The sequence below is a fragment of the Aulonocara stuartgranti genome, assembly GCF_965226115.1.
Source record: "Aulonocara stuartgranti genome assembly, chromosome: 23".
In the NCBI taxonomy this organism is placed as follows: Eukaryota; Metazoa; Chordata; class Actinopteri; order Cichliformes; family Cichlidae; genus Aulonocara; species Aulonocara stuartgranti.
Window position 1 is genome coordinate 21,248,745 of NC_138958.1, and position 24,174 is coordinate 21,272,918.

At 39.6% G+C, this 24,174-nt stretch overlaps 2 protein-coding genes and 1 long non-coding RNA gene across 6 annotated transcripts in view; 1 reads left to right on the forward strand and 2 right to left on the reverse strand.

Moving 5' to 3' along the window:
* Positions 1-10,476, reverse strand: part of agap1 (ArfGAP with GTPase domain, ankyrin repeat and PH domain 1) — a 188,034-nt gene extending 177,558 nt beyond the window's left edge. Inside the window, exons 1-2 of one of the 2 annotated variants that reach the window (XM_082524688.1) lie at positions 9,645-10,476; positions 9,398-9,562 (exon numbers count right to left, since the gene is read on the reverse strand). In XM_082524688.1, the coding sequence (XP_082380814.1) occupies positions 9,398-9,560 (163 nt within the window). In that variant the 5' untranslated portion in view covers positions 9,561-9,562; positions 9,645-10,476. Of the gene's footprint in view, positions 1-9,397 lie in introns of both variants that reach the window. The other variant, XM_082524689.1, reaches the window with a different exon arrangement.
* LOC309700900 overlaps positions 1-24,174 on the forward strand; it is a 447,937-nt gene that overhangs the window by 5,024 nt on the left and 418,739 nt on the right. The window lies entirely within an intron of this gene.
* On the reverse strand, positions 13,273-17,452 carry LOC309700009 (fas apoptotic inhibitory molecule 1-like). 2 transcript variants are annotated; one of them, XM_082523339.1, is made up of 4 exons: positions 17,212-17,452; positions 15,982-16,210; positions 14,910-14,972; positions 13,273-14,215 (listed from the first exon to the last, which is right to left on the reverse strand). In XM_082523339.1, exons 1-4 carry the CDS (start codon positions 17,326-17,328, stop codon positions 13,899-13,901), a joined length of 726 nt encoding a protein of 241 aa, XP_082379465.1. In that variant the 5' UTR covers positions 17,329-17,452; the 3' UTR covers positions 13,273-13,898. The 2 variants fall into 2 exon arrangements, with proteins under 2 accessions (XP_082379465.1, XP_082379466.1); XM_082523340.1 differs by having other exon boundaries at positions 13,988-14,215; positions 14,923-14,972.

A 24,174-nucleotide genomic window follows, 5' to 3' on the forward strand; every position in this document is an offset into this window, starting at 1 on the left:
TTATCAGTTTGTGCTGCCTGAGTGCCCGCCCACCTCCACTGAGAGCGCTTACTCCACTCCACTGATGATGACTCACCTCAAGCATTAATCGTAATGAAAAGCAGGAAAACAAATGAATGTTGGTAAAAAAAAAAGAAACAAGAACATAATGTCAGCAGTTGGCCCTAATCTGGTGGAGTCAGCAGGGGTGGAGGCGGAGCTATGAGGGGGGGACAAAAGGTGCACAGATATGAGGCGTAATATCTCAGGACAGACTTCAGCGGCGGTCAGCGGGCGCAGTTATGCAATGGCTAAAAGCCTCGTTTAAAAGCATCCCGTGACTCCTTATTACAGTTATTAGCGGCCGTCAATCAGCCGCAGTGTTACATCACAATCACACTCTGAGATCGACCATCTGCCAGAGTAACGCTCACTGAGCCTTACAGAAAAGTGCTACCGTCAACAAACAACGAAACAACCGACGCACATACCCTCACTTTGAAGATTACTTTACAATCAGTCACGTAACAGATCATTTCACTAGAAAATGTAAGAAAACACAGAACAGAAGTTTGATATAGCATTAATCATCAAATCTTTACAGGACAGACTCTAAAAACTTCTCAATTTTATCTTAAAAACAACTACTTAATCATCTAAATGGTTCCCTGTTAAAATTCAGGAAATAAACTAATTATATAATTATAAATCAAATAACTGCTGTATTTCTGCCATCAGTATCATACAAAAATATCTTAGTAAGTAGTCTGAAGGTGAAGATCCATCATTTAATTTTTTATGAGCATATGGTGGCTTAAAACAGCCCTGTATTATTGTCAAGTGTTCTTGTATGTATTTAAGGTGTTGCTTCACCTTGTTTTTAATCCAAGAATAAGAATAAAAAGGGCGGAATTCTTCAAAAAGGAGGAGTAGCCCAAAAAGAATGTGTGGTCATAAAAGAAAAAAAAACATCGTAAGAAAGTGGGACACCAGGAAAACAGAAGAAGCCAGAAAATAAGAGGTCCAATTGTAATATAAGAAGAAATAGACCCAAAATTGGGCGGGATCAAGAAAAAGGTCAACCCCCAAAAGAAGGCGGGACCATAAACATCCTTAAATAAGGCAGGGTTGCAAAAATGACTTCTTTGTATTTAAAAGGGGTGGGGTTCTTTAAAACCTACCAATGAAGAAGCAGATCAAAAACATAACATGGAGAGAAAAACTTTTGACCTTTTTTTACTCAAATATCATCAATTATTTGATTTTCATAATGATTAACCATTAATATTCTGCCAGCAAACTAATTTATCAACTACTAGTTGCACTGGTTGTCATTATCATCAACCAAAAGCACTCTATAACACAGGCGGTTAAATCATTTTCCAAATGGTCCCTATAAGAAGCTGGGACTGGTGTGGCCCTCTACAATAGTTCCAGCTTCTCACATGGCCCCTTTGACAAAATGAATTGCCCAGTCATTGTCTAAAAGGTGATCTGAAGTTGTATTTATATAATTTTTCTTTCTACAACAGTTTGAGATAAATAAGGATTATTTTGGACTAGGGCTGCTCGATTATGGCAAAAATGATAATCACGATTATTTTCACTGAAATTGAGATCTCGATTATTTGACGATATTTATTTAACTCTTTAAGACCTACTATAGAACCAAGTCCGCCAGAGCTTATATTATTTTTTTACATGTTGTAGTGCCATTTGTGGGTGCATTTGAATTTGCTATGCAACTGTTATAGCCCATATTTTAATAATATGTATGCATTAAGTCCATAGTAACTACATTAATTGCAAAAAAAGTGCAATAAACTACAAAAAAATTGAAAATCGTTTTTGTTTTTTTTACATATATTTCTACTTGGAGAAATTTAAGAGGCTTATCCCTCAAAACTTTAAATACAAAAAAGTTGCAAAAAATAGTTTACAACAACAGGAAATTTATTTTGAGTGTCTTCATAGTTTTATTTTGGAGATACACCAATTTTTATATACTGCAGGAAAAACGAAAAAACAATCCTATGATGCAAATTAGCAAAGAAAACAGCAGGTGCATCAAAATAAACTATTTCCAGCAGTGCAATTTGAGTTCTAAGCATCCCAGAAACTATTCAGAAAAGTCAAACATGACCAGTATAGGCTTTTAAGGCCTACAAATAAAAAAAACTACATTTCCGCGAAAATGACGTCACTTCCGGTTTTGGCCAGGAAATGGCGGACATGCGATAGTTAGCGGTGACGTCTGTTTCACTGTGGGAAATGTTAGGAACAGCTGATCGGATCGGTAAAGCGTGTTTCTGGAATATTATGTTTTTGTTCCTGCAAGCGCTTTTTATGCAATTTTTGCAAAGCTTTATGTGGAAGGAAACCGTGACCGAGGACAAGCTGGTGGCATAAGATGTAAGTACAACTCCTCCGGTTTCGTATGCAAAACAAATTATTGCGCTAGCTTACATGGTTCAGGTTCTACAGGGATTTAAAAATAGTTACACAAAACGGAGCATGCTGCTCTGACCGGCTTTAAAGGGTTAACAATAACAATGTATTGAATAATGACTTTAAAAAATAATATAAAATAGTGCGCAACACCACTGAAGTTTTTTTTTTACCTCTCTTTTCAACCAACGGCAGTCACTCTCCTCTCCAAATAACTTCTGCTTAGCTTTCCGAGCTTCCCTCGGGTCCTCTTAATCAGCGGTCTCCAACCTTTTTTGCGCCACGAACCGGTTTATGCCCAACAATATTTTCACGGACCGGCCTTTAAGGTGTCGCGGATAAATGAGGGAGGGGCTAATAATCGGCTCAGTCATTTTTAATGATCGTTGAAAGCCCAGATCGTAATCGTGATTAAAATTCGATTAATTGAGCAGCCCTATTTTGGACTGTAAATCATGCCAAGTGAAGCTAATAGAGTCCAAAGGGAATCTATTCTGCTAATTTTGAAGTGTTGCAGTGTTTCCCATGCAAAGGTCTAAATATATTTTACAAATTAGCTTTATTTTTTCATCTATCAAAGAGAATAAGGAAACTTATTCAACTAGTGTACAGGCCCTTTGCTCTTATTTTGAAAGGCTGAACCCTTTCCATCTCTGACAAATTTGCTGTTATTTTAAGCTAACACTGGGGAGGATTTTTTTTTTCTTTTTTTGGTTGGGGGGGGGCTGTCTAAACCCTCTTTGAGGGGCACCAAAAAATTTCCACATGCAGTAAAGAAAAGAAAAAAAAAACCCTGAAAGTGTCTCTCAGACCTTGTGCTGATATTTGGAACTTTTCCAGCTACTCTGCCGCTTTGATTTCCTGCTGCAGTCTGTTTTATAGCTTTAAACCATGATTTATTTACATTACAGAACATGTGATTCACATTTCTTTCTTCATCTCCCTCTGGTTTTAGCATACAGTGTCCTTCCTGGCATATTACTGTTCTGCCATTTTAGCCTAAAGTGATTTTAATGTTTTAATAAAAGGTCAAATTAAGCTAAACTATAAACTATAAGCTAAACTATTAACTATATAAACTAAACCATATAAACTATGCTAAAAGCTAAACTGTAGGAAAATGTTCTCAGCTTGATGACAGACAAAGACCAAAATGACCATCATCATCTGCAGCCATCCTGGCAGCAGGTGACTAAAAACAATGCTTAGGTTCAGGTTGGTGTCAGTTTCACCCCCTGGCAGCCCTGCGAGATTTCTTTTAACTGAGTCCCAAACCCTGCTTGCCTCTTTATCTCCGCTCGTCCCTGAGCGGGATGGGCGTTGCGTCACAGTCAGTCCTAATGGCTGAAACATGAGAATGAGTGCTGCGTGGGCACAATCATAATAACTGAAGAGAGAAAACACAGAGCAAACACACCGTGGTGAGGCTAACTGGGTCACACGGTGCGTTCGCTGACCACAGGCTGGTGGAGTGAGACAAAAGCCCGAGGCAGAAAGTAGACGCCGGTGTTACTGGAGAAGCACTCGGACAAAGGAGCAGGAGTGATTAAATAAAAGGCTTGTTGCACTCCACCACGCAACTGTTCAGCTCACCTCCGACAGGTAAATTCCACAATATATGAATCACTGTTTGAATCTGATGCAGGACTTTAACCTGCACAGTTTCACATAAACACTCAAAGATTACAAAGAAGTCTTTATTCTCTTCTTTGTTGTAGTTTCTGTGTCTCTCTGCTCTTAATTAGCTCTTTTACAGCCTTTAAGTGGGACTCTGTAGCCTCTGATGCTGGTTAACCTCCACTCCACGCTGGCTCTCCTGCTGTGGGAGGATGAAGTGAAGGATGTTCACAGCGTGGGTTTGGTTTCATTTCATGCATCCACAGCTGTGAGGCCAAACACAGAGAAAGTGGGTCAGTGTCACCTGGCTGGCAGGGCATTGCTCATCCGTCCTCGCACACGCCTCAAATGCAAATGAGCCCCCACAGAGGCGTGCAGTCAGAGCGCCGTAACTGGGCCGAGTCACGGCCCACGGGAGCGGTGAGGACGGCAGCCTCCGGAGCCGAGAGCTTATGTAACCCGACGTGAATCTGAGCGACACGTCCAGATGTGCACCGAGAGGCAGAGACAGAGGATGACAGTGCTGCCGCTGCTGTTTTGGGTTATTTCCAGCATGAGTCACCATGTGAATTCAGGCAAAATGGAAGTGAACAGAGCAGGAGCGAGTCAGTGCTTGGACTACTCAGCTGACAGCTGCGAGGCCACTGAATGCCTCCACCCTCAGCCCTGTGCTGCCGACTGTAAGGACTGCAGCTGGTCCAGATGTCAAATGATTCAATTAAGACTCAAATCTGACTCAAAATCCTCTAAAAACACACCAAACCCCATTCATTTTACGCCAAATTTAACAAAAACAACTATACTCAGGAAGAAATAAGGTATAATTACGACACTTTTATTTCAACAACAATACTAATTTGACTTGCTGAACTATTAGCATCCCCAAACCACCCATGCTGTTGACTATAAAGACCACAGCAGATGTTAAATGATTCAATTCAGACTCAAATCTGACTCAAAATCCTCCAAAATACACAAGAAATGCAAAAACTAAACCCCATTTATTTTAGGCCAGGTTTATGAGAAATAACAAGCCTAAGAAAGAAATAAGACACAATTACTGCACTTTTCTGTAAGTGACAATATTGATTTGACACTCTGAACTATTACCAGCACAGCTGGACTGTAACGTCAATCATTCTGTTAGAAAACTCATCAATGGTAAGCTTTCAAAACACAATGAAACCTAGAGAAGTTCAACATATTCTTTATTTCAAATTTTGTCACATTTTCTGCTGGAGAACATCTCACATTCAGTGGTTCAGATCAAACTACTAGAACATTACAGATCAGGATTACACGAAGAAGTATTTTTGAAGCCTCAACAGATAGACAGCGTGCCAAGAAAAAGTATTTTTACCCCCTCTGAGTATTCTATATATACAGATATCAGTGACTGTGGGAAAGGACAGATTTTTGTGGTGCAGGAAATAATATTCTTTAGTAAGAGTAATGCCTGACTGGGTTTTGGATGCATACACATTAACAGTCTATTTGGAGAGCAAAACAGATGAAGTAGTCCCAAAAGTGGGCAGGGTCAAGAAAAAAGGGAAACCCCCAAAAGAAGGTGGGGCTTAAAATCAAGACTGGCAAAGAAATAAAGCCCAAAATAAGGTAAGGTTACAAAAAATAAAAATCCCATAAAGCTAAAAAGTGAGTAGGCCAAAAGTTAAATGGATCATAAACGATAAATGCAAAAACATGTCATAAGAAGTCAGGGCCCTAGAAAAGCAAAACAGACCACAAAACAAAGCGATGTACTGAGACAAAATTCAGGTGGGTCGACAAAGACAAAAAAAGCATAAAACCTACCCGGTCCTATGTGAAAACATAGTTGCCCTCCATGTTATAATTAATTAACAGTCACATTTTTAAACAGCTCAATTTCAAGTTCAATTTCACCAGCCTGACTACCGTCAGAGCGGTTGAATCAATAAATCATTAAAATAGAACCTGACAAAGTTCAGTACGCTTAAAGATCTCAAAACGCAACACATGACACCAGAAACTACTGAGAAACAAATCGGAATAGATCAGAATTATCCTCACTGCGCATGTATGTTGTATCAGCCATACATTCACACGCTGTAATTCTGCCTTTAAGGCAGCTAACGAAAGAGGTATATCCAACACAAATATTTTCATTTTAAGGCAAAAACATGAAAGACGGAGAGACTGAAATTTGGGCCGCACATGTAAATGTACGTGATCATCAGATTGCCTTATTGACCATCATCACAAATAGTGAATTTTAATTAGATGAATAAATTTTGAACGCATTTTAAACATGGCTGCTGTTTCTTGAGCTCTTTGCTGTGTTCATTAGAAGAACAAGCAGCAGTAACTGTCTGAGAGGAAAATGCGGAAGGTTTTCTGCTGCTTCTAATGTCCCTGTCAGTGATTATTTTACCCATAAATCACCTGAAACCACAGCACAGCTATTATCTTTAAATGTCATGAGTGATGTAATCCCTTTACTCTGCCAGGATCCTTTAAAATCACACTGAAAAACACTTAACCAGCTGTAAATCCTCTTTTTCAATTATTTACCTTTTTTTTTTACATCATTAGTTGCTTTCTGCTTAATGTATGTCATTACAGATTGTGTTGGTGTTGTTCCCTCGTCATCATAAATAATGTTGTTCCAGGTTCAACATTGCAAGTGACCTTCTCAATCACCTTCTCTTGACGTCATCCGCGACCTCGAAAAAAAACAAACGCCTTCAAAAAATCTACTTCACTTGCGAGAAGAGAAACCACCTCTGCAAGGACGATATGTATAATGCTTACCGTTTATTAAAGAAAAGTATCCTGAAATGCAAAGAACTGAAGTTCCTGGATGGGCGGACAGAAGCGGTTTCTCTTCTCGCAAGTGAAGTAGATTTTTTTAAGACGGTATTTTTCAAAGGCACAAAAGGGGGACGTCACAACAATGTGATTGGTCACTTGCAATGTTGAACCTGGAACAACATTATTTATGATGACGAGGGAACAACACCAACACGAGGATATCAGATCATCCATTGCTACTAGTGTTGCAATTTGTTTTTGTTGTTATTTTATTTAGTGTGTCAGATCGTATCATCTTATTTGCAATAGCAGATTCCATCGTTATTCTTTCTTTCACATTTCATCAGTTTGTTTTCATTGAAATGACAGCTTCATATCGTCATCCTCAGCATCATTTCCTTCATCATGTGGCCCAAAGGAGCAAGCAGAAACTCCACTTCTCAGGTCTGAAAGAGTTTCACTTCCAGCTGTAACATCTCTGAATTCCAGCTGCTTCTCTCTGATCAGATCGTTTCTGTTTCAATGTAATATCTGCTTATGTTTGAGCTGGATTTACAGGATTTCTGCACCAATGTGTGGTTAATTCACTGGATTAACCACCAAACAGCAGCCATCTGGCTCTCACTGCCTCTTGTGTTTAAAGGAGAAAGGATCATGTCAGATCGTTGCTGCTTCCCCATCAATATCAATCAATAAATCAATGCTGAGACACTTGTACTTATGGAGGCTGAAACAGCTGTTCAGCACAGGGTCTTCTGCTAATCTGACAGAGGGATTAAGTTATGAAGCCGTTATGTAAAAGTGTAATCCCGGTGATGTTGTGAATTACGAGGAATAAATCTGTTCCCAAACTACCCGATCCATCGAGAACGCCTCGAAGGTTATCACTTTCTTTGATCACTGCTAGCAAGTTTATTTATCACCTGAGTCAGGTTTGTGTTGAGACTCTGATAATAACACTAAAAACACAAAGAAGATGTAAACAAAAGGCTTTGTTATCAATAACGTCTTTTCGATAACTAGTTCAGTCGGGACAAAACCCACTGAATCACTGGCAAAAGCCTAAGGTACAAAACCCACCAAATCACTTTAATTTTCTCCATTCAATTGATCATTTACATTTTAGCAGCCTCTAAACTAATGTAACTCTAATGTAACTCCACCCCCAAATTCATAAAGTCTCTCCCCCAATTTTCCTCTTCTTCTTAGTATTTTCTACTTTTAAAGGGTGAAAATGTCCACATTTGGACACTGAAGGGATTCATGGTCGAGGGAATCACTAACGTTTGATTTTCAAGTATGTATGTAAATTTTGACTTACTTAAGTAACTTGAAATTTCAACATAAGTAATTCAAAACTTTAAGATTAAACCCAGAAATTTTATGATAAAAGTCCAACATTTTGAGATAACTCTAAATCCTAGCTTAGAAGTAACCCCTAATTTTTAGATATTTAACTTAAAACCTTAAGAGAGTAACTCACAATGTTGAGATGCTCAGTTTTTAATTCTAAATTTTGATATTACAACTTAAAATTTTGTGATAACTCAAACTTTGTTGAAAAAAACATTTTGTAATAATAACTAAATTTCAATTTACTTGAAAGTAACTTGGGATTTTGAGATATCTCAGACAAAAATGGAAAGATAAAAAACCTGAGGTTTTGAGACAATAAATACAAAATTTGAAAACAACTTCTATCAATATCTGTTTCTACACTCATTTTGTATGAGTGCTTAATGTTTGTTGTATATTTGCTGCTATGACAACTCAATTTCCCTCTGGGATTAATAAAATTTCTCTGATTCTGAACTTAAAGTGTTTCAATAATCATTCTGAATTTGGAGATAAAACCCAAAATTTTGAGATAATAACGTTCCAATTTTTTATTCCACGATAACTTACTTAGGATTTTGTGATAACAGCTCAAAAATTTGAGTTACCTCCCTGGCCATTTTCCCTATTTTTAGTGGCAGAAACAAACTTTCGCTGTTTAAAATAAAACAGTTTGGACTGGTTTTAGACCTCAGTTTTCTTGGTTGCCACGGTGACACATCCCCTCCACTTAAGAATCTACACAAAATATGTTGGATGTTGTACAATATACATCCAACAGTAAAAAAAAATAAAACTATATTTGTTGTTAGTGAAGACCAAACACTAGCAACAAAACGCCACCGGCAATTCAATCCACACCCACAGGTGTCACTATTAACAAGGTTTTCTAGAACCATACAGGATCTTCTTTAAAGAGTGCTACTCTGTGTTCATGAGGACTCTTTAATGAGTGTCTCACGGTGTGATAACTGCTTTGTTTTTCCCTTGAAATACGGGGGACTCAAACATGACAGCTTTCACAGCCTGAACACGATTTCCCGAGAAGAGAAAAAGACTGTGGGAACATTAAATAAACTTTCCCACCAACAATTCAGGCGGATTGTGCAACATCTAACAGACCATCTCCGGGCTAGAAATGTAGTCTGCTGTCACCCATCTTTCACCAACCCACCCACATACTACCAGCATCCATCCATCCTCCTCCATCCCCCGGGTCCTGTCCTACCTTCAATGGCGATGACATGCTCCCGGATCTGGTTCTGTAGCAGCGGCTCCTCCACCCGCTCCAGCAGCTCGTAGATAGAGTAGATGTTGGGGTGCACGGACTCGAACCTCTGGATCTCATTTCGGATAGCGGCCGAGTTGGCAAGGTGTTGCTGGTAGTTCATGGCTGAAGCAGCAGAAGAAGAAGAAGAAGGTGAAATCTGTGACCTCCAGCAGCCTTAGAGCACACTCATACTCCAGCTGTTTACCTCCAGATGTGCGGGGAATTTAAATCACAGTGTGGGTGCAAGGTTTATGCCAGCAGCGAGGGGTGGAACTCTTCTACATGCCTGGAGAAATTCATGGAAGTGCTGCTTCCAGAGCAGCTTCCAGAGGAAGAGACACACTGCTCCTACTGTCCGGTGAAGGCAGCCGTTTCTCGGGGTGTCCCGCTTCCAGATTCCGTTGCGGTGACAGATGTGCGGCAGGCTGAGCGCCGCTTCCCCATATCCCCCCGCAGTCCGTGCGGGATTAAAGCGACACTCGCCCCGGTGTTGCTGGATTAAACTTTAAAAAAGGATTATTAATCAGAGAGGAGCAGGAGGATAAAAAAAAAAGAAAACGGCCTTGATGCTAGGTGGCTAGGCTAGCCGGCTAAAGCTAACTAGCTTCCAAGCTTTAGAGAGCGGGAGGTAAGGAAAAAGTAACCGTTTTCCAGGTGTGAAAGTGGGCTTTATTCACCAACTCAGAGGGGGGTCAGAGGCCGTGAGAGGAGTTTTCAGAAGCGGGCAAGATCAGAGCAGGTACCCGGCTGGTAAACAGTTAGGTGGGGGTAGTTAGGATGCCTGCTCCGGTCCGTCTGTTGTTTATGTCTTGGCTGAATAACGTCCACCTGTCCGGATTAAACCCCCAACAGCTGGACTCCACAGGAGCTCGCGCGCTTCTAAAGTTAATCCAGGTGTGTGAACAGCAGGTATCTCTCAAGTAAGTCCCGCACGCGGCGCCCAAACACTCAGCCGTGCCCCCCTGTCCGTGCGGCGGTGAGGTCCATCCCGTATAGACTGGAGCTGCGGTATCCCGGCCGGAGAGCTTCCTCCCGGAGAGTCAGGCTGTACACGCAGCGCAGCAGAGTTCCGGTGATGCTTTCAAAATAAAACGCGACACTTTTAAAAAACGTTTTACAGTTTTTTCTCTTATAAAACAGGCAGAAACCGTATATTAGTGTAAAAGGTGTAGCTGAGGGGTTTTCAGTCATTAATTTCTGTTCCTTATTGTTCTTTAATTTAATTTTAATTTAATTTAAGTTATCTGTCATTTGTTTATGACTATTATTTTTATTGTAAAAACTGTAAATAATAACCAAATATAATAATCATTATTTAATTTTTTAAAAAGCTATAACAATACAGTCCGAAGATGACACTTTTTTCTCATAAACACTTTCGTTTGTTCCATTAAATTAATTATTTTCTTGTATTTCAATTTTGTTTTGTTTTTTCTCCTTTCTGTAAAGCATGACAAAAATTACGTTTTTCTTATTCATCAGTGACCCCGAGACACCAGCCAGAGTTTACTTAATGGAATATAATTTCAATTTTTTTTTAATATTGATTTCTATCATTTTTGCTTTTTTCATTCTTCTATTTTATTTTATTTTTCTCAAAACACCCAAACAGATATTTTAAAAAAAAGTTTAGAAAATCTTCTGTTAAAATTGTCAGTCGTCAATTTTATCTTTTATGGTAAGCACATTGAGTTTACATGTAATTAAATGTGCCATATAGATATAACTGACATTTTGTAGTCACATATTGGATCTAATATTACTTCTTGTAGAAAAGGCTATTCTATAAGTGAGTCTTACCAGTCAGCTGACATCTGGGGAATATCTGCAGGCAGTTATTTGGGTAGTCCTCTTTGTATCATTGCACATGGAGCTGTAACTTTGACTTGAACAGTCACAAAATCTGTTTCAAAAGTTTGGTGACTTTGGTTGGCTCTTTGGAGGGAGGGCAACAACTGCCATCTTTGATTTGGGGTGGTTGTCCTCCTTACATCAGACTTGATGATTCTGAAACACCTTCAGGACTTCCCCAGCTTTCAAACATGCTTTAACAGTTCAATCACATGTTATACACAGAGGTGGGACCAAGTCATTGTTTTGCAAGTCTCAAGTAAGTCTCAAGTCTTTATCCTCAAGTCTCAAGTCAAGTCTCAAGTAATGTCAGGCAAGTCAGAGTCGAGTCTCAAGTCACTGGTGTAAAAGTCCGAGTCAAGTCACAAGTCTGAAACTTTGAATTTCAAGTCCTTTCGAGTCATTCAAAAAAACGAAAAAAAGCATGTTGCAGTTATGCTAAATGTAAATATTAGACCATGTAATTTTTAAATCTGTGTTTTTCTCAACACATGACAAAATAGTGAACTTAGAAAATATACACAAATTGTGAAATTGCACCTCTTTAAAATGCAGCTCAATTAAACCTAGCTCCAAGAATAATTTTCACCGACAGTTCTGAGATAAGCTGCATGTTATTCTTGGATGCGGTTGTAGGACCGGCTTTAAAATCGCATGACAAAAATATCATACAAAAAAAACTGCATCACCAACGTAGCCTGGACAACATTTGCTAGTTAGATGAAGTCAGCTATCTCATCGTAGCATATTTATATGCATATTTATAATTATACGGTTCTTGGAGTGAGTGCATACACTCATGAAGTTTAGTAACTTCCGGTCACTGCAACAAGCCCAGGTACAGTTTACCGACGGATGGGTGCAGGACCTTGAAATGCACCGTGTAGAACGAAAGACCATCGTACGTATCATAAGTTTACCAGTCTCACAAATCGTCTTCATAAATACACATTCATTAACCGTTTATTAATAGGACCTTTGAGCTCAACGGTAATTAATTAGTAGTGGAAATAATTTCTGGTAGCATCACAGAAATGTAGCAGTGACAATAATATTGTATGCTGTAATCGTACTGGGCAATTAGTGATACAAAAAACCTGTTTTATCCTGTGAATAAAAGTATGTTTTTGTCAATGTACCATAATAACAGAAGCGAAACGCAATATTGTGTCAGGACAATTCACTATTTATGTACAATAAACAAAGGAGCATAGCGCGACCATTTCTGTTCAGCGCCAGACTTGCTTGTAACCTATATCACCAATTATTTTATGAAAAATGACGTATTAACTACTAAAAAACACTGACCTTCGTGTAAATGCTTGGAGCAGACTAACCTGTGAGCTGGAGTGTTCTGGGACGTTATATTTGGTCTTTGAATGGCTGCAATCCAGGCCATCCGTCGCGTCTTTGTTACTTCGGAAACATGGCTCAAACAATTTCTCTTCAACGACGTAATCCGATAACAACCGATCTCTTTACCCGTCGGCTTCCCGTGGCTGTCATGCGACCGGCTATTGCAGTTAATAATACAACAGCTTCTTGACATTTTTGTGTTTCTTTTTATCGCTGTGTGACTGATTTCAATTGAAAGTCTGTGTGCGCTAGTACCTCTTGCCACGAGTTCCCAGAATCCTTTGCGGTTCTACCCGTGAATGACGTCACATTTTCAATCTTTATATAATATGCATGTTAAATTTTATATTTGGGGTAAAATATCAAGTCTTTTCAAGTAAACCGGTTCAAGTCCAATTCAAGTCCCAAGTCATTGGTGTAAAAGTCCAAGTCAAGTCACAAGTCTTAGAACATTTTTTCAAGTCAAGTCTAAAGTCATAAAATTAATGACTCGAGTCTGACTCGAGTCCAAGTCATGTGACTCGAGTCCACACCTCTGGTTATACAAACCAGGGTTTCCCAAACTTTTACAAAGTTTGCAGAATCTATTCACATTTCATTTACAGGGATTTCAGCTCAGTCACATGTGTTTATTGAAGGTTTATTGTTTCTCACCAAAAGGAAAAAAAAAAAAAAAATAACGATTACAGAGCTGTTGCTTTATGACCCCTCTTATTGTCTGTGAGTCTAACAGCTGCTTTCCCAACAAATACATTCATTCTTTTATCAGAAAACAAGAAAAAAAATTACCAAAACATTAAAGTTATGTCAGTCCAAATCTCAACTGTAGGACAAATTAAAGAGATAAACCGGCATATTTGAAACATTGTTTTTTTGTTTTTGTTTTGCTTATTTACAAAAAAATTTATAGCTCATAAAGAAAACTCATTACACAAAGTGAAATATTTAAAAATGGTTAAAATTTCTGCCCATCACCGACATCAAACTGAGACATTAAAATTATTATTTGCATTTCCTTCAGTTGAAGTTTCCTTAGTCTTTAGTGCACTGAGTTTGATATTACCGATTACCTTTAGACAATAATAATAATAATAATAATAAAAAAAAAAAAAAAGACAAACCTTTTTTGTTACACTTTTATTTTGAACTTCGAACCTTATTTGTTCCGGTTTTCTATTACTCAGCTGCCGCGTGCTTCACGCATTGAGGAAGGTAGTTGATGCGTGGAGGCTGCGCAACAAGAGCCACTCCTTCAAAATAAAAGTGTCACCAGTACCCCTCCATGAACCTCGAGCTGCGCATGCCAGAGTTTATTCTTCACATCTCCAGGAACAGATCTGCTTCTAAGTTTGTCAGGAGAAGGTCTCCATCCTGTGCCGCTGCATTCAAGCACCTCAAAGAGCGTCTGAAAGAGGAGCTCTATTGCGTGGACGCTGTCACTCTCTCGCCATCCAGCAGTAAATAGTGCACAATGCCGCTCTTCTTCTGTCCGCCGCTCGCTGCCTTGATGCAGCACTCGTGCCCGCCGACCATGAAGTGCGTCTCTGTGCCGTCGTCTACAAACTCTCCCTGAGGACAGGGCATGAGAAACAATGGAGGCTTTTATTTTGTCAGCATTCATAGCTATAAAAACGCGCTAGGAGTTTTATTTTGAAAAATCAGAAGATTATCACAACAACATAAAGAAAAACAATAACTTTATTGCTTTTTTGGTCTCCTACTTTGAAAATTAAATAAATAGTGCTCTCATTGGCTAATGAGCTGTGATGGTGAGTGAGCGATAACATCACCTCCAAACAGCTTCAGGAAAGTATTTGCTGGGGTCATAAGTAAAGGGAACCGAGGGCTGTTTTCTCATAAACTTCTACAGGATCACAAATCTCTTTAAAATGCATTTTATTTTGAAAAGCACCCGCTCTTTTTCGATTTAATGTTTCTGAGAAGTTGATACAGGAACACGTTCACTTCTTCTTTTAGCCACACTGCTAACCAACTCATCATGGCGTCCACAAATATACACCTGTTTCAACTGAAGCACATGCATCTGGCAGCAGGTATTGCTCCTACACATGTAGATATTGTTCAGCATTAGTGGGGCCCTCACAGATCACTAAGTTACCCCTGCCATGTATACTAATGTTCCCTCCCTGGTTTTCTTTGTAGCGTCAAACCTGACAGCACAGTTTCCCACTCCTTTATTGAAACCAGCAGTTACATCATGCGTTACGTTTATTTTCAGGATAGTGTGTCTCAGAGTATTCACCAGTGGCGCTCACCGTGGTTTCCATCTTCTGCCCGTTGCACCAAACATCCATGGTGTCCTTTTCTGTGAGAAAGAACAAACATAGATGGTTAGTTTGTTTAAGCAACACCAGTGGCTGGTCTTCCTCTTTGAAATAACACACAGCTGATCAATGTCTGAGATCAGGTTACGAAGCAGCTGGCACAGATATGTAAAAGGCTCCCCATGATTCCTGCAGAAACTGTGGTCCCAGCAGTGTTTCTCAGCAGTTTGGTCATTTTCCTTTAAATTTGGTAATTTTTCGCTATTTTTGGTGTTTTGGTGGTAATTTGACATCTAATCTTGGAGATTTTGGGCCTCTTGAGTCTTTTTGCATTTCAGTTTTGTTTTAATCAAATGTTCTTGTGTAATTTTGATAGTTTTGCTTTTTTCTTTTTTTTTTTTTAAACCTTCTGCTGCTTGTGGTCATTTTCCACAAGTTTCATTTTAGCCATTTTGGATTGCACTTTATTTCATTGCGTCTTCTCAAGGTCAGTTTGTGCTGTACTATGTTGATCCTTTTGTGTCTCATTTTCACAGCTGTTTTAGGTATTTGACATTTAGTTTGGGTTGTTCTGCATCATTTCTGACAGACTGGCATCTTTTTTGGTGTCCTTCTGCTCATGATGCATTTCCATTTGTGTTCGATTTTAGTAATTTTAAATCATAAATGGTTGATTTTGATCATTCCTTTGGTCATTTTGGGGTTCATTTTCTATTTTTCTTTGGTCGGTTTTTGTGTGTTTAATAATTTATTGTACTTTTCTGTATCATTTAGTTTAACGTATTTCCCTTTGAATGCAATCCATCTCATTTCCATGTTTGTTGGACCTAAGTTACCATCAGGTTCTCTGTTTCTGTTCGAGGTCTTCTTTAATCCACCGTTACGTTTTGGTAGTCTAACTAGGTTGATGCTGGTTGCTTCCTTTCCAAAGATAGCTACACTGACCTCACCCTGAGCAGATTAGACTGCCCGTCCTCACCTACATTTCCTCCTGCAAACACCGGACTACAGCTTGCAGCTGCAGGTAAAAACCTGAGAGGGTGAGCTCACCGAGGACGACCCTGTAGTCCTCTTCGCCCACTTTGAGCAGCCAGGTCTTGGTGGTCTTGGCTCTGTTGTCGATGAACTTCTGCAGACTTTTCCCAGCGATGTTCAGCGAGTACTCGTATGCAAAACCGCTCACGGCCTCAATGTTGATGGTGGCTTTGGTGTTCGCACCTCCCACCATGAAGGTTTCCTTTCCAACCAGCTTGAACATCCAGTCTTTTCTGATGACTTCCTGTTAAGGAGACATGGCTGCTTTCAATAAACACCTGCTGCACTGCTTTCATACACTCACTTTTTTTGGACAGGTTAATACAGACAAAATGATCATGGAAGTATGGATTCACTGAAGTATTAAGGGTATTACCACAGTGACACAAAAAACAAGTACTACATGCATCAGCATGAAATGTGCTTAAAGTACTAAAAGTACTGATTCAGATAAGATTGGCTTATCAGCTGGAGGCCTTAAACAATTCTTTGGAGTCATTATTTTAACAAGCATTTGAAATACTAATTAAATTATGCTGATGTGCTGTTGAAAAAGCTTTCTCTGTAGATTAAACTCATGCCTCACTTCTTCAAATGACGCGATAACATCAGGATTTGGAAGATTCAGATCTCGCTGCTTTTTATGCACCTTTGGAGGCACAACAATGTGAATGATGTGACCAATTTTCCCGCCTGCCCCCTGCTGGAATAGCAATAAATTTTATCGATAAACCAAAGATATTAATGATTTACTGAAATTTTCACACTTTTCACAGCTGTTCAGAGGGGCGGACTGGATCATGTATAGAACCAGTTCAGTCCCCACAGGTTGCATGTTTGATGGCTATGTGTTAAAAGAAGATTTTGACCTTTGTTTGGTCCAGTTACAGTTAACCACGTGACGTATATACTACTGACAACTGTTAATCTATAATAACTGGTACTTTCAGTATCTTTTGTAGCCAGTTTAGTCAAATGTTAAATCATTTTAAAGTATTTTAAACTGTAGTATTTCCAGCTTCATTAAATAACTGTATTAAATACTTGTTTAAAACATATTTTTTACATTTAAAATCAGCATGGGCTTTAAAATGATTTTAGATTAAGCTGGTAGTTCTCAAATCAATCACCATGAGGTGACAAAATGCACAAACTGGCTTACAACCTAGGGGAAAAATTTGGTCAGGGGCCAAAACACACTGGGAACCCCCCACTATGCTCTCCCAGAAAGAAGCAGGACCTCACCTTTCCATTGACAAAAACAATCCTTTTTCCAGTGGTGGTGCCATGAGCGAACTCGATCCTATAAACGCCGTCGCTCAACGCCACCTCCCACACGGCCACCACATCTCCGCCTAACATCTCTGCCTGACCTCGGGATCTGGTCCTGGATGTCCAGAAACAGTCAAAAAGTCAGCTGGAAAACCATCTGTGGGAGTGAGGACCGTCCGTCCCGCGCAGCTCTGCCTCTGTGGTGTCAGCTCAGCAGTAGGTGAATTACTGTAAGAGGATTATGGATGTGAGCTCACTATATAGTGCCACAGACAATTAGGACAGGCTCTGGTTTTATCTCAGGCTGGCTTGAGGCAGCAGAAATGTTAGCTGGGGCTTTAAAAGTTCAACAATTGTTTCCTGAAGCTGGCACTTTTAGAAATCCAGCCAATATTCACCTTTAAGAAGCTTGAGTTTGTAATGAGGCATTGAAACGGTTGCCATTAATTTGTCTGTCATTTAACTGATTAATCCAACAAGCCCTCAAACCTGAATAAGCCTATACTAGATTACTGGCTACCCTCTACTTAGGAGTTATCAGTCAATTTTGGGGTGGGCTGCATCTTTACACGGACCTCACCTGTAGAACCTCTTTCAGAGTTGTTTCCTCTGAGTACAGCAAGCACCATGTTTATTATGACTCAGTGGGAACTGATATAAAGATGTATTTTGACTGCAGGACCACGTTACCTGTAGATGAACTTGATATGTTCTGACTGTTGGAATAGTTCCTAGGCATCAGAGAACCTTAAAGAAAGTGCAGGAACTTTTCCTACAAACTGGAAACCTTTGGAACAGCTTGGATTGTTTTGATTATATGAACCTACCCCAGCAATTAGGAGCCTTTCGAGGAACTCAGTATGTTTGGACTGTAGTACCTTTTTCTGAAGTTCAAAACTTGGTTTGTTTTGATTGTAGAAACCTACCCCTGGAACTAGGAACCATTAGATGAAAACAGTATGTTAGGACTGTAGGACCTTTTGCTAGGAACTAGAAACCTTTAGAGGAACTTGGTATGTTTTGATTTTAGGAACCTACCCCAGTAACTAGAAACCTTTAGAGGAACCATTTCATTCATTTATCTATTTTTAAATTGTCATAGACAGAGAGGATATCCCTAACGAACATACCGGGTCATATTTAAGATATAAACAGCATGTTCAGCAAAATGTTTTAGCTCTCTTATCAACTCCAAACTCCTCCCTTCTCTGGTTTCAGCATTTTTTTTTTCATTCTTTCATTCCATCTTTTCATCTTTTCATTATTAGATTCTCTTCCCAAGTCACATTTCACAAGGATTTACATCACACGGTGTTTGAAATCTTTTGAGCTGCCCAGATTCTGCAATTGTATCTGTATTGATTACATGTTTAGACTTTCTCTGTATCTGCAGCTCAGACTCCAGTCTCAGCGTTTTAAAACAGAAAGCAGCTCTGCCGGCTCGTCCTGGCGCTGACTCACACAAAGCTTCTATTGTGTCTTTGTTTTCTGGATCTTTGCGCTTTAATGTGTCTCATATCTGAGCCGCAGCCAAAAACACGCTACTGTGAAACTCAGTCACACAGAGGGGAAGGAAGTGATTAAAAACGATGCATGTGCGAGGACGCCTGTCAGTCACAGCTCTGATTTATTTCACCTCTCTCTCTTATAGCTCAGGCTGTTTGATGCTCTTTAAAATTTCTGTTCTTATCTTGTGTTTAACTTAATTTAAAGACAAGACATGAGGAAAAAAAGAAATGATGACAAAGCACAAAGAAAAACAAAAAAGAAAAGGATGACTTTTGCTCAGATTTAACCCAAAACATTGCCTAGATCTTATCTTTCTATCTAATCTAACCCTGTAAGTGACTCAGAGATGTTTCTGATTGCTTTAAAAAAATCTGCATGACATATGACAGAGCTATTGAAACAGGGATTCTTTTTTTTTTCTATTATGCAACTTTTTTCTTTACATTTAAAATGACTTAAATTAAGTAATTCATTTAATTCAAATCTGTGGATAATATCAAGGTTTTCGTTACTTTTCACCTTCTTAACCCAGATTTAAATGTTTTGTGGCTTTGAGCTGTCATATTAACCTGTCAGATACATGTTATTAACCCTTTATAATGATAAGAGTGCATACGACAGGATAAACTGAGGGTTTTCTGTTTTTTTGGCGATGTTTGATGTATGCAGCCTGAATGAGGAAGCTTCTTAACATAATCTGAAAAGTTTCCTGATGTGTTTATGAAGCCTGGTGGAGCAGAATCTGCAACCTGAGCTGCACGAAATGAGCAGAAACAACAAGACAAATGTTAAATAAACCCCAAAGAAAACAAAAGCGGTCAGGGAGCAGAGTGACTAATAATGATGAGGAGGAGGAGGAGGAGGAGGAGGAGAGTTTCAGGTTGGACGAGTTCGGCCTTCATTGTTGTTGTGCAGCTTTAGTCGGCGTGTGATAAGAGCAGAGATCCAAACTCTTCTGTCAGCTATTGTCTTCACCTCATTGCACATCACAACAAGTTCATTTTGTTGGTTATTTAAGAGTTAAGGTAAAAGAGTTTTAAATTAAGATGAATCTTCAACCAAAAACACCACAAAGAAGGAAACAAGGATCAATCCCACGGTGGCAAAAAGTACTTTCACTTTTACAAAACGCAAACTAGAGACACGCTGCTGTCAAAGTACCCAGCTTTTAGACCGAGCCACGATTTTGAGTTGTTACAGCGAGCCAACAGGAAACAGGTCTGACAGCTGGATTTCACCTGTCAGGTGTCACACGTTTACTTTAAAGGTAAAAAATCTCATCACAATCGTATTTTACCTAAATTCCGTCATTCATGCGGTGCTAAACATGTTGAAATCGTAACACATCTAAACATGTTTTACGATTGTAACAACTCTTTGTGACTTCAAAGACAAAAAAACCCCCTCACTTTAAGCTTTAACTTGGATTTATTTTGGTCATTTAAGACGAAAAATGTTAAAAGCAGAGACTTTTAAACCTGCTTTTATTTATTTTCAGAAGAAGTGTTACGTCCCAGCTTAAACGCCCCAACATAAGGTGAAGAAACGTTGGTTTGATTTTGAAGGATTTAACTGCCTTAGCAAAAGATAAAAGACCACATGACGAGATCCACACTTTGTCAAGTGTAAAGTAGGTGTTGGAGAGGAGCATAAAGAAATGGGTCCTAAAGAAATGACGGAAAAGCCACTCTTGAGTCATACGGTTCTTCTGCACCTGAAAGAGCAACAGGGACAACATGTTGTAACCCTGGAAAGAAGCCTAAGACTCCGAAGCAGGTCATGCTTGAGCATGTCTGAGGGGCACACAGCAAAACCAAGAGTCTCAAACTTCACTAAACATACATGAGGCTCATACAATAGTAACAGTGGTCACCCATTGTCCTGTACCGCAACAAGTCACCATATCAACAAAATTCAGTGACGCAAATGTCCTAGTGGCCAACCACAAAATGTGGAACCATGCCCATTCAATGATCTTCACAAGTGTGACTCAGCGCACACAAAGCACAGTTACTGCCATCACCCAGGCAGCAAGTGGACCAGGAGCAGCATCAGGAGTCGCCAACCTCTCCTAAACACTAAAGATTGTGGTACAAAAACACCCACCTCACTACAAAGCTGTAACTAAAGCCCACTTTAGTTCGGCTGAACGTCTCCCTGATGAAACCACAAGACCATAACTATCAAATGATCTCAAACCACTCTCAGAATTTCCAACAAAATTCAGTATCAGTGGTTTAACTTTGAGCAAATCTCAACCTAAGACACCTAAAAACAATTAAACTAACTTCACTTACCCAGCCCTCAGTGGTGTACCAGGCTTAAAAACTGAACTTGTGAGCTGTAGTTTATTGTGAAACTCTGAAGTTTACCTCCACCCAAGATAGCCAAACGCAATAAACTAAAACAACAACACAAAAAACACAAACAACTGCTTCAGTGGAGATCAAATGAACCTCAAATAAACTTCTCACCAGGAGAGTCCAAAACAACCCGGACGAGCCCCCAGTTATGTTATAACCTCGATCAAAAGCACCATCAAAAATTTAAGACTGATACCAAAGTTTACAGAGATGTTGGTTTAATTCTGAACTATAACCTCAGTAAAAATGACAACCCAGAGAGTCTGAAGGCAACAAACAGTCAGGACAAGGGGGGAAAAGATCTGGGTTTAAGCATCTTTAACAAATGTAAACAAAACTTATTTGTTCAAATTCAGTTAAATAAATGTGATAAATGTAATGTTATTTAAACCACATTTATTCCTGATTTTTCCTTCTTCTGAAAACGGAATATCTTTTCTGTATTAGGAATCATCCTCTGATGTCATGTAGTCTTTGCTCAAATGAAGCAAAAATATTGAAATACACAAATTCTTTAAAAATAATTTTATTGCTTATTTTCCTTAATTAAAAGGAATATCTAATTAATTTGCACTGGATTTTAAGAGCCATCTTCTGATTTCATGATTTGAAGAATTTACAGAGAAATAATCTTCATTAATGTCCACTTCACTGTTCTTCAAAGAGGCTGGTGTTCTCTGCTGTTTCTAAATGCATCAGTCAGATGTAAAAAAGGGGGAAAATAAGAAGCCTGCACTAAGTGCATGTGACTCTTATGAGTTTAAAAGGTCTGAGCGAGGCTCAGTCAGATCATAAAGTGACTGAAAATCACCAAAATTGTTTATAATTTTAACCTGCTAAAGATTTGAGGACAGAAACGTGGTGACTAAAGGCAGCACTTTAAATAAATGCCTGGGCAGTCACAATATGTCTATTTGCTTTCAACACAAAACAAACACGATTTTTATCCTGAAACCAGAAATCAATCACCAGAAAATCTTTAATATCATGAGGTAGATGGTTGCTGCTTTCTTTTCTTTCACTTTAAGAGCAAACGGATGTTTAAAGCTGATTTCTGAGCCTTTGCCCACTTTTATTTTCAACACGTGAGACTCCAGTTAGAATGAAGATGATGGTTTTTTTTTCTTTTTCGCTTCAGATTGTTGTGGTGATCAAAAAATGACGTCAGGGTGCCATCTAGTGGCCGAACATTGAAAATACAGAAGCTAACTGGCTCTCTCACCTCAAGACAAGATAAGAGAATAGAAAAAGAATAAAGGTAAGAGAATAGGATAAGATAAAATAGAAAAACATACAATACAACAAGAATAAAATACTATATACAATACAATAAAGTACTATACAAAAAAGAACAAATACTGTACAAAACAGAATGAAATGCTTTGTTATAGTAGGAAAAATTGCACTTGGTAATATTGCACATCAGTGAGGCAGTTACAATTGTGTATGGGATGTGTGTGTCTGTCTGCATGTTTGTGGTCATCTGCTGAGACCATATTGTGGAGTCTGACAGCAGTTGGAAGAAAGACCTGCGAAATCTCTCCGTCCCACATCGTGGGTGCCGCAGCCACTGAAGGAGCTGCTCAGTGCTGTCAGTCTCCTGCATGGGGTGGGAGATGTTGTCCATCAGGGATGACAGCTTAGCCACCGTTCTCCTGTCACTCACCACCTCCACTGGGTCCAGAGGGCATCCTAGAACAGAGCTGGCCCTCCGGATCAGCCTGTTCAGTCTCTTCCTGTCCCCGGCGGAGATGCTGCCGCGCCAGCAGACCACACCGTAAAAGATGGCTGAGGCCACCAGAGAGTCATAGAAGGTCTTAAGGAGTGGGCCCTCCACTCCAAAAAACCGGAGTTTCCACAGCAGGTACAGCCTGCTCTGCCCTTTTCTGTAGAGAACATCTGAATTGTGAGAATTTTTACCAGTGAAACCAATATAACATCTCCACATTCACAAATATACATTTCTGACATTCAAAAACAAAACAACAACAAATCAGCGACCAATATAGCCACCTTTCTTTGCAAGGACACTCAAAAGCCTGCCATCCATGGATTCTGTCAGTGTTTTGATCTGTTCACCATCAACATTGCGTGCAGCAGCAACCACAGCCTCCCAGACACTGTTCAGAGAGGTGTACTGTTTTCCCTCCTTGTAAATCTCACATTTGATGATGGACCACAGGTTCTCAATGGGGTTCAGATCAGGTGAACAAGGTGGCCATGTCATTAGTTTTTCTTCTTTTATACCCTTTCTTGCCAGCCACGCTGTGGAGTACTTGGACGCGTGTGATGGAGCATTGTCCTGCATGAAAATCATGTTTTTCTTGAAGGATGCAGACTTCTTCCTGTACCACTGCTTGAAGAAGGTGTCTTCCAGAAACTGGCAGTAGGACTGGGAGTTGAGCTTGACTCCATCCTCCACCCGAAAAGGCCCCACAAGCTCATCTTTGATGATACCAGCCCAAACCAGTACTCCACCTCCACCTTGCTGGCGTCTGAGTCGGACTGGAGCTCTCTGCCCTTTACCAATCCAGCCACGGGCCCATCCATCTGGCCCATCAAGACTCACTCTCATTTCATCAGTCCATAAAACCTTAGAAAAACCAGTCTTGAGATATTTCTTGGCCCAGTCTTGACGTTTCAGCTTGTGTGTCTTGTTCAGTGGTGGTCGTCTTTCAGCCTTTCTTACCTTGGCCATGTCTCTGAGTATTGCACACCTTGTGCTTTTGGGCACTCCAGTGATGTTGCAGCTCTGAAATATGGCCAAACTGGTGGCAAGTGGCATCTTGGCAGCTGCACGCTTGACTTTTCTCAGTTCATGGGCAGTTATTTTGCGCCTTGGTTTTTCCACATGCTTCTTGCGACCCTGTTGACTATTTTGAATGAAACGCTTGATTGTTCGATGATCACGCTTCAGAAGCTTTGCAATTTTGAGACTGCTGCATCCCTCTGCAAGATATCTCACTATTTTTGACTTTTCTGAGCCTGTCAAGTCCTTCTTTTGACCCATTTTGCCAAAGGGAAGGACGTTGCCTAATAATTATGCACACCTGATATAGGGTGT